This window comes from Trachymyrmex septentrionalis, unplaced genomic scaffold, assembly GCF_001594115.1.
Source record: "Trachymyrmex septentrionalis isolate Tsep2-gDNA-1 unplaced genomic scaffold, Tsep1.0 scaffold83, whole genome shotgun sequence".
Lineage (NCBI taxonomy): Eukaryota > Metazoa > Arthropoda > Insecta > Hymenoptera > Formicidae > Trachymyrmex > Trachymyrmex septentrionalis.
The window spans coordinates 2,779,955-2,790,303 of record NW_017306018.1 but is presented as its reverse complement, the minus strand read 5'-3'; the positions used below and the strand labels follow the sequence as shown (position 1 = coordinate 2,790,303).

The window sequence follows — 10,349 nt, the reverse complement described above, 5'->3', positions numbered from 1 at the left end:
TATTTAGTTATGACATGATCAAATTGAAATATTTGCGACTTTTAGGATTTTTGATAAATTTTTTCTGTCAGCAATATTCTTGCAATTAGTATGCCAATAAAAAAATTTATTTGGAAAATATAAAAAAATTTTATTATATTTGAGATCAAATTTACATTAAGTAAACAAACTGAGACAATTTGCAAAATAAATAAGAGTTTACTAAGCTAAATTTAAAAAAAGAATAGAAAATAAATGAATTATTTATATATATTCTATAAGAGATAATATAAAAATTCATTTTAATATTTTTTTTGCATATCTCATGTAAAATTTAAAATCAATAGACATAAAAACTGAAGTCTTTTGAAAATTTCATACTTCTATATACAGAGTGTTTGGAAAATAATGATAAATCTTTCATAGGGGTAGAGTGAACTAAACTGAGAAGAAAAGTCCTCTACCATTTGCAATTTTTGCAATCTCTTTAGTCCTGTTGCTCACGTCTGAGCGAGGTGACTTCTCTCATATGCCTGTGGTGCGCATGCTGGTCGTACATAGTTCATATGGGACTTACAGTTTAACGTCAAATTTTTTCAGAATTTTTTATCAATCTTTTAGTACTGCATTTTCTCATTTTTAACATGAGAAAATACGATATTAAAAAATTTTGAAAAAATTCTAAACAATTTTTTTAGAGCTCTATGAGAAGAAAATAAACAATTTTTGTCTCTTGCAGTTTCTCTGTAAAGTTGGTAATATTTGAGTAAAAAATAATTGAAGATCAATTTTCGGCAATTTTTAACAATTAATATCTTGTTAACTATTGCGAAAATTGTAAAATGGTAGAGGACCTTTCTTTTCAGTTTAGGCCATTCTACTAATATTCAAAAAATTTATTATTATTTTCCAAATACCCTATATACGCAGATAAAGGATTTATCAATGAAAATAAAATTATAAAATATAATATTTCTCTTATCATGATTGTCAGTCGCACTTAATGCAGATTTCTTCGATATAAAAACATTTTAAATTTTTTTTCTAACATAAATGCTTTTACGGATGTCTCTACATAATTTAATTTAATATGTTTAAATTTTATTTAAATAAACTTAAATTTATTTAATTTAATGAGTTGAAACGGAGTGTTTTGCACGATTCGACGACGAAATTTGCCATAATGTATTGCCAATCGTGGATCATATTGAATGTCCATTTGTCAGTGTCTTCTTCCTGAGCGATAATTCCGACAGCGACGGACAAAATCAAACTTTCTATAGCGGAGACAATGCCATTGTGGAATCTGCCTCATGTTCTCGATCGCCTGCAAATTATATAGCTTAAACAGAATTATTAGGATTACTGTGAACAAAAGACTGAAAAATTACCAATGCGTTAGAAATTAATGAAAGTGCGAATAGGAGGAAAAAAATTGTCTAACATAATGACCGACTGCATTAATCGAAATCAGGTCGAAGCTACTGACAATGAGAAGGTTTAAGTTATTGACATCTTGGCGAAAAGTCTTCCTGTTTACAAGATCACGTTACCACCTACGGCTCAATATGGTTGGACACATCATCGCACTCTCAGACAAATAAAGATTAGTTTAACGAGGACCGTTCAATGACCAACCTCCACTTGTACTTTCGACATCCCACGTGCTTACAATGGAGAAAAATATGAAGTACATTTCTTATAATTGAGATGCTCAGCAAGAAAAGGGAACGTTATGCTTGTGCGTCATTTGTACATCAGCAAAATCCCGTGATTTAAAATTGGTAAATCACATAATTTTCAACTATATCATTCTCAATATTAGTATCAACTCCAACGAGATATCGCATACAAAGACACTTACTGCTTCACTGTTGCTGGCGGGATATCCGAAGGCGATCACTGCGAGTAGTAATGTTGTAAACAGGCACGACATCAATTTTAACGCAGTTAGCTTCATTCTTGAAATCGGCTTTTGTTTCGGTGAAATAGGAATGCTTAAGAAGGTCTTGACTCTGGATTTTTTTGGGGGTTTTTTCCCCAATTCTTTCCAGTCTATTCCGTTTTCTTGATTAATGATTACCGGATGATCCCTCTTCGAGTTCTTCCTGAACAATTTCTTCCTTTAGCGAAAAATTCAAATTAATCGAAATTTATCTTCATTAAAGTGTTCCACAGAGCTACGTCAAGTGGTTTTATTCATTACAATTTTTTATCAATGCGTGAAGTCGATGAACCAACACAACCCAGCGCGAAGAAGATAACAGGCGAAAAAATATTTAATAGTCCTTATAACAATCGGAGGATACAGGGTAGACCCTTCATGTGTGTTCCAACGCTCCGCGAACGACTGGCTTTCAGCAGAAGTCTCGCCATGATTTAATATAGAGACTCCCACCCTCTCACGGCGTTCTAGTTGTCCCTTTAGGACGACTGAACAACAGGAAAACTTCGTTGGAAATCCTGTGCTTCACGTCACAATCGTTGTATTGCGAGCTCTATTGCTTCGGCACCTATTCATATTCTTACGTGTATATATATATTTTAGTTTATTTTGACGGCGTTATCACAAAGTCGTCTTTTCTTCGTGTGGGCGGAAAGTTGGCCTGGCAAATTGAACAGTGTGAGGTAGCGTTGTATTGGAAAAAGCAGATAAGGGCAAATGTAACATGCATCGCATTCGTATCAAATAATTAATCCGACGTGTCGAAAATAAATTCGAGAAATATCTCATCGAGAAATTTATCGAAAGTAGTTATGCGCGAGACGTAACGTATTCTACTGTTATCAAAAATGTACGCGTTAAAAGTAGCTTCGTTTGTCGCTGTTTATTCTTATTAAAAACACCTAGGATTTTAATTATCATTTTGAGATTTGAAGTGCATGTCCTTGAAAATTGACCTACGTGATCATTGAACTTGTTACGATGTGCGCTGTAATAAGATGTTTTATCTTAATTAAAACATTTTACTCAGATTATTGGAGAAATATTTTGTGACAAAATTAGTCAAAATGAGAAAAAGTTTATAATATTTTATAGCATTTGAATTGAATATTGTTGTTCTATCTATTGTTTATGATTTTTTATGTCCAAAGTTAGACATCTGAACATCTTCATTTAGTCAGTTTCAAATTTTATCTAATTTATAAATCTAGTGATACGGCACGATCTCAATACAAATTATATCACATCAAAAATGTATTATTAAAATGAATGAAATATATGATATTGAAATAGTCGAAATGATTTCATCCGAACAAAATTCGGGTAAAATAAACGCCACAAAAAATTACTCACTTTACGATTATCCGAATATATAAAAATATGGTGAAGTTTGTATTTCGCTTAATTTTCAAAGTATTTTACCACATCGATTACAATAGGACACCTTGGCGCGATGCGAAAATAGCAAACGCTGTTGTAGAATTGTCTGAGATTGCTTGCAAATGTAAAACCAGGCCAGCAGGAAAACAGTCTTATCTTCTTCGCTGACCGTCTCGATTGTTGCGATTGATACCTACTAATAAAATGCCACACCGGTACAGAGGGCAAAGTTTAAATCAATCTGTCTCATTGACACACCACTACCAACGTTTTGTAATGATATTTTACGATTACATTATACCTTTTAAATTTTTTTTAAATTTGTTAGCATTTTATATTTTATCTAAATTAATTTACGGATTTCTTATTTTATTTCTTTAGTTTATTTATATTCTTAATATATATCTATTGATGACTTCAATATTTATTTATACTTTTAACAAGGGAACGTTTTAAATTACAAAAGTAATATGAAAAAATTAACGTTATCAGTTGAAAAATCACGTTTGCAATAGGTATTCTAGATGGTCAAATCTTAAAATCCTATGAATTCTATACTTGGACCGAAACATTTGGCCATTTTAATTTAGACACACAATATTTCGAGAATGCATTTTTTGAAAAAATATTTAAAATAAAAGTTGTTTGAAAAGGACTATCAAATAAACTATTTAGATTTTAGATTTAAGGCTTACTTCGGATATAATGAAGTCTAAGGTGGTTTTCTTTCGATAGTATATTATAGATTCGTATTTTATAGAAAAAAATAATGAACTTTTGTTTCTTGATTTTCCATTAAATCTCCTTTAATAGGCGCAAAATAGTGCTCAAAGTTCTTATCTTGAAATATATATTGCTCAACAAGACTAGACATTTTTTTTTATATATTGAAATAAATTGCCTTTATTAGCCTAATTGTCCGCTAGTCCTGCCTTTGTTGGCCGGTATATATTTTAAAATAAGAACTTTGAGCGTTATTTTATACCTATTAAAGGAAATTAGTGAAAAATTATCAAGAACAAATTTCTTTATTTTTATTCTATAGAATACGAATCTGCAATAAAATGTAAGCGTTCTTAGAAAAAAAAATTTTGGGTCTTATTGGGTTCAAAGTGGGCCTTAAATCCAAAATGAAAGTAACTCATCTGATGGCTCTCTTCAAACTCTACAACTTTTATATGAAATACTTGTTTCAAAAATACATTGCTCTCGAGATATCTTGTTTATGGTAAAAAAATTATAATATAACAAATTTTTAGTTTAAATATATTAATAATTTGCGCTCTAATTACTGTGCCGTTATTTTCATTTGCCACATTATTGTTATTTTATTATCGAGAGATTGTTCTATATATTTACTTTAGATATTTGTCTAAATTAAAATGGCCAAATATGTTTCAGCCTAAGTCGAGTACAAAATTCATAAGATTCCAAGATTTGATCACCTAGAATACCTACTTCAAGTGTAATTTTTCGATTAATAATGTTAGTTCTTTTAATATCATTTTTGCAATTTGGACCGTGTAAGACATCCACTAATTATAGTCTATTAAAACATTCGCACTAAATGGAAAGGTTAGACATGTTTTTCTACGCTAAAAATAGTGGTTTTACGCTTAAAAATAGATCAGAATATCTTCTTTTCTTACGTTCTTTTACATATTGTGCGCAAGTACTTTAATAAGTACTTTATGAATAATGAACTAATGTGACTGCGTCACATGTCATAAACATCAGACGTTACGCGTATGTAATTGTCTTGATTATAATGATATAATAAGCTATATTCTGGCCATCTCGGTCATTTTTCGTATGAACAGCTTTGCGAATATTGTCGTCATGATTCTTTGAAATTGACCGTTATTTGGTCATGATTCTTTGAAATTGACCGACAATCGCGTCATCCTGAAATGAGAAATGCCAAATAATACAAATATAGGCTAAATACATCATATTGTCAGTAATTATTGTTACTTGTGAGAGATGAAATAAAAGATTTTTCCTTAAAATATATTTTTAAAGGAGGAGTACTAAATCTGCATAATTTTGCGAATTAATGTATTATTTAAAATATTCATTTATTTGAAAGGAAAACCGTTGTACTTAATATAACAATATAAACTTGTTATTCAAACAGCAGATATTTATCAACAAAATTAAAGTGCATTTTAACTTTTCGACTATAATACATATATATGCGCATTTGTCACTAAAGTGTACACGTTATGGAGAATATTCGTGTGGGTTGCAACAGACGAATCAACCTAGATCTGAAGTAGAAGATTGCAGGAATTGCACAAATTTCACTTGGAGGTGTGCTGTATGTCAGCTTTAAAACTAATTAACCAGTCATCTGACCGACCGATTATTACAAGTGCCGCATACGTATACGTGGCAAACATACTTTTGAACCTATCTCGCGTTTCATTAATGTCTACAACGTGTTTTTTTTTTTTTTTTTTTTTTGATCGATGTGTGTGTGTGTGTGGTTCCACAGTATATTCGCTTACAATCGTTTAACATCTATCATCGTTCTTGTTTTTCAGTTACTTAGCGTTCCAGCTCATACTCTACCACCAATGAGACTGCTGTGCACGTCATTTATTTTGTCGCTGGCAGGACAACAACTGTTAAAAAATCAGAATTCCAGAAATGTCGAAAACTCTAGGTATACAGAATAAACTTGTGCAAGTTACATTTGTTAAAGTTGTCAGACTTTGTTACTTTGCTTTATGTGAATGAACATTGTGTATATATTTATTCTTTTATAATTTTCAGAGATAGCGATGACGATGGTCAGGACAATGCTTCAGATGTAAGCGATATCGAGGTATCACCGCCGTCGAAACCTGTAGTCACGTCGACGAATGAGAAAGAGGATATGGATGAAGATGCAAACGCACAGTTTATCAGTCACGACTGGTCTTTCCTATCTGCTATATTTCCCGATCAAGAAAACATTCTTTGATTCGTTCGTAAAAATTATTGTGCGAACTATGATGGTAAGATAATAAAATTATCGATTATTGATCAATACATCTCTTGTAAAATAAAATATATAAAAGACATACAAAGTATAGTGATGAAACGTTAATAAACGATTTGAATGCGTGCGAATCAACTATATAAAGTATATACCTAATTTAATTAAGATGGTTTCGGTAATTGATCTAATCGTGAGGCAAGTTCGGCGAGTTCGATGACAGCTTCACTGATCCTTTTATTGTAAACCGGATCTTTCTTCATGTTTAAGAGAACATGCTCTTTCTTGTCTCGAAAATAGAATTTGACGTAAGACGCTGGATTGTCCATTATTTGCGCGGCAAGCTTATCGTTCATTAAAACCGTAGGAAAGAAGAGTATCGTGGTAATAACGGCGCCTAGACGTTGTTCCTCCATACCTTCGATTAGTTCTGACCATGGGGGTATTTGCACACGGATTTCGTGCATGTTCAGAGTCTCTTGCAACGTGTCATAATAATGACGCAACATCGTGCTCTCCCAAGTCTCTCGGAAGCTCCGGTCTGTGCACAGATACAATAATTGTGCCACGTCGTGCGCCAACGGAGAATATCTCAATAATTGGAAGTCTACCAGCAAGCATTTAGGAGGCACGTCGTTATTGAAGAGAAGATTATTAGCCCAAAGATCCCCGTGACTAACCACGTTCGTCTTCGTGCACGATGGCTTTATAGAATGATATATCTCTTCGCAGACCGAACGTATCAGATTGGGATCATATCCCAAATGTTCGGCTACAACTGCAGCTACATCGATGTTTGATTGCATCCACTCCCTCGTCATTCCTTCGTGAGCGTAGCCTCTCTCCACGAAGGCGTCAGGATACAACCGGTTGAGAGATGTGCCGAGACGAGTTTCTGCCAGCAAAGAAGCGGCGTGCATTCGCGCGAGAGCGCTTAAACCCGCACATATTAGTGACTTGTCGAATAACTTGTCCCGTATCGAATAGCCTTTACCACTTAATTCCTCAAAAACTATCGAATCGCTCTTTATTTTGTAGCACATCGCCGCCCACGGTTCTCCGCAATATCCTTCGAGAAGTAATGGCATTATGACGCTATAAAACGTTGTTTCTTGCTTGAAGACACCCTTTTTTATAATGTAGTCGGCTGAATCGGGCAGATCATAAGGTACGGTCTTGATAAAAAATGAAAGAGTAATGGTTTCCTTTTTTCTCATAGCTATTATATCGAGCCGATAATGAGAGCTGAGATATCCGAGCCTGCCGTTGGAGTACGGTCGAATAGCGTATTCTATTAGATTGGTGTCATTACTCAGTGAGCGTTTTGTTATCTCCTTCACTTCTTCAAAAGAGAACAATTTGTTAATATCATTATTCTTGGTGACATTGATGGTTTCCATTTTTAAGATATTCTTTTATTCGCCGTATCAGACAATTGTGTTCTTTCCGTAAACGATACTTTCAGGTAATTGAGAGTATCGGGACAATCGGTTCATCTTTATATACTCGTATACATGTCGACGAGATGCATTATATTTACTTATTTATTAATTCTGTTGCATATACATATACCGTAACATATTTCCATCAAGATATCTTCCGATAAAAAATCTTTCATCACATGACATTTTCAGAATGATGTAACAAAATTAAGCCTGATATACGTTAAAATCATCTGTTCTTTGTACAGGGTGTCTCAAATACTCCTCATCTGTGTATTCCTTTTATCTTCGCATGGTAAGGTCCAGTTTAAAATATGTTTAGACAATAGTTTTAGGGTTTAAAAAGATTTACTACTAATCTTATTAGTTTGACTTTCAGTAATATCATTAAGATCAGGTCAAGATCACATTAATTTTTTAAAAATGGAAACTCATTTTTGTTGCATATTTTTATAGCTTATCTCAAGAGCTTTTTAAAAAACCATAACAAAATATTTTTTTATTAAGTACTTTTTTAGTTGTAAGATTTGAAAGTTACAGTACCGCCGGCATTAGCATTATTTAAGATGTTCGATTGATGGTTAAAACCTTTTAAATGTTGTTCAAAGTCATGATCTTGACATCATATGTCAAGATTAAGGTCTTTAGAAGTTGTTCCCCTTATTTTCATTTTTAGTGTAAAAATGAAAGTGTATTTTTTTACACTGAAAATGAAAATAAAAGGAACAATTTTATATATCGTTATGCTTAAACGAATGTTTAAACGATTGCAACAATCATTCAATTCTTAACATTAATATGATAGAACGTATAAATATACGATTTTCAGAGGTTTAAATTTACTTCCACGAGAACATTTTTAGACTGCAGCTAAGATCTTTTATACCCATGATAAATCTTTCCGTTAATACTGATTCGTCCGCCGATAAGACATCGGTATGAAAACGTCATAGTGTTTGATCAAAATCTACAACAGACTTATATATATTGCAACACTTTAAATACCTACCGTTATCCAGACGTGTGAAATCTAAAACTGCATTTTATCTTTGCCTTTTGATATCCTTCACTTTGCATTTGATTATTGCTGAATATAGGGAAAAAAATAGGTTTTTGCTGAGGTATCAAAAAATTTAGCTATCATATGATACAGATCTGGAAATAATTTTATTGGACGATCTAGCAAAGTTTTTTTTAGTAATTAAACCCGTTTTTTCCGTGTATAATAAAAAATATTTAAGATTATAGTCGTATCTTACTAGAACTTTACACGACAACTTTTAGATCAAATTGAAAAGAGTAAAACGTAAATTAGAGTGTAAATATGAATACGAACTGACGTTACAATTTTTATAGTTTTGTGGAAATTTAATTGATTAATTTTATTTTTCAGATAAAATTGAAAAAAGATAGAAAATCAATGAAATCATTATTTATTTTCGTTGCAACAATGAGCTGTATTTAATCAGTTTTTACAGGCAGAAAATGATGATTAATTAGCGACTGCGCGAAAGCCTTGGCTCGTTTGTGACGATGTCAAGATGACAAGATTGCGTGCTTTATGGTGCAGTTGAAAAAAAAAACGCGGCGCTCCTTGACCTGTATGCAGCGAATTTGTCGTCAGATAATATATCCCACGCATATTTCTTAAACAGCGGCTGAAATTCAACGTTATTCCGCACGCACCCTTGCACGAACATTTTATCTTCATCTGTACGAATGTGTGAAATCGAAATATTGCGTTTTCTTCTCTTTAAACTAATGAAAATGAAGATCGAAATGTAAATTAGGAACAGCGCGAAACATAAAAGAGATATTAAATTAATTATTTCTTAAAACATAAAAAATAAATCGCACACAAGTAATTGAACGGATAATTTTTTTCGAATTTGTATCGGAGACCTCTCGTTGCAAAAGCATGTATTGCACAATTATAATCAACGATGAATTCTAACCCGGTAAAAATGTCGACAGTTGGTTATATTCTAAATTGTACCTTGTGGAAGTTACCTAAATTATCGTCAGCAAGCATACACGTGCACGTTGTGATCACATTTGTAATCGATCGTACACTTGATCGTATAAATAGGCTGACTAAAAGAAAATTTTATCCAAATGTATAACAAAGTTGACTTCTACAATTTGTTTAATTAGCTGATTAATGTTGTTTAACAGACTGAATGTTTGCTCACGTGTACCTCAATCGAATCTTTGAAACATGTCTGCGGATCAGGGAAATATGGTTTCGAATATTTGAGAAGAAAGAAAAAAAAATTTTTTTCTTTTCTCTCTCTCTTTCTCTTTTTGGTAATAAAGATTATATTTGAGTTACTACCTGTTTTTATTACTTTTTTGATACATTCAGTGCGATGTATAATCAGGTGCGACCGGCATATGGAGCACATTTTTAGTTGGACGAAGTACAATTAATTTTCGAACTCGTTTTTATTTTAATTCAGAGACTCGTTCAAACGATATGATACGCAAAAGAAACAGATTAACTGAATGGATTTTTAACAAAATGATGAAATTGTTATTTATTTAAATTATTAAATTCAACGGTGTGTGTGTGTGTGTGTGTGTGTGTGTGTGTGTGTGTGTGTGTGTGTGTGTGTGTGTG

General features: G+C 32.5%; 3 protein-coding genes across 3 annotated transcripts in view; 1 reads left to right on the top strand and 2 right to left on the bottom strand.

The window, feature by feature from the left end:
• LOC108755103 (WD repeat-containing protein 75) overlaps window positions 1-6,331 on the top strand; it is a 10,549-nt gene extending 4,218 nt beyond the window's left edge. Inside the window, exons 15-16 of the mRNA XM_018497909.1 lie at window positions 5,802-5,972; window positions 6,083-6,331. Coding sequence (XP_018353411.1) covers window positions 5,802-5,972; window positions 6,083-6,272 — 361 coding nt within the window. The 3' untranslated portion in view covers window positions 6,273-6,331. The remainder of the gene's footprint in view (window positions 1-5,801; window positions 5,973-6,082) is intronic.
• On the bottom strand, window positions 1,130-2,213 carry LOC108755102. Its single transcript, XM_018497908.1, has 3 exons — window positions 2,186-2,213; window positions 1,844-2,102; window positions 1,130-1,306 (listed from the first exon to the last, which is right to left on the bottom strand). Exons 2-3 carry the CDS (start codon window positions 1,937-1,939, stop codon window positions 1,202-1,204), a joined length of 201 nt encoding a protein of 66 aa, XP_018353410.1. The 5' UTR covers window positions 1,940-2,102; window positions 2,186-2,213; the 3' UTR covers window positions 1,130-1,201.
• Window positions 6,332-6,357: 26 nt separating the features above from the next.
• LOC108755101 lies at window positions 6,358-7,764 on the bottom strand. Its single transcript, XM_018497907.1, has one exon. The coding sequence runs from the start codon at window positions 7,685-7,687 to the stop codon at window positions 6,452-6,454; it is 1,236 nt and encodes a 411-aa protein (XP_018353409.1). The 5' UTR covers window positions 7,688-7,764; the 3' UTR covers window positions 6,358-6,451.
• Between the last annotated feature and the right edge of the window lie 2,585 nt (window positions 7,765-10,349).

Excerpts from the sequence above, each read along its gene's own strand:
- LOC108755101 (XM_018497907.1), bottom strand. The coding sequence starts at position 7,687 with ATGGAAACCATCAATGTCACCAAGAATAATGATATTAACAAATTGTTC.
- LOC108755102 (XM_018497908.1), bottom strand. The coding sequence starts at position 1,939 with ATGAAGCTAACTGCGTTAAAATTGATGTCGTGCCTGTTTACAACATTA. Across the intron at positions 1,307-1,843 it reads CCGCCAGCAACAGTGAAGCA|GCGATCGAGAACATGAGGCA; the intron begins GTAAGTGTCTTT and ends TATAATTTGCAG.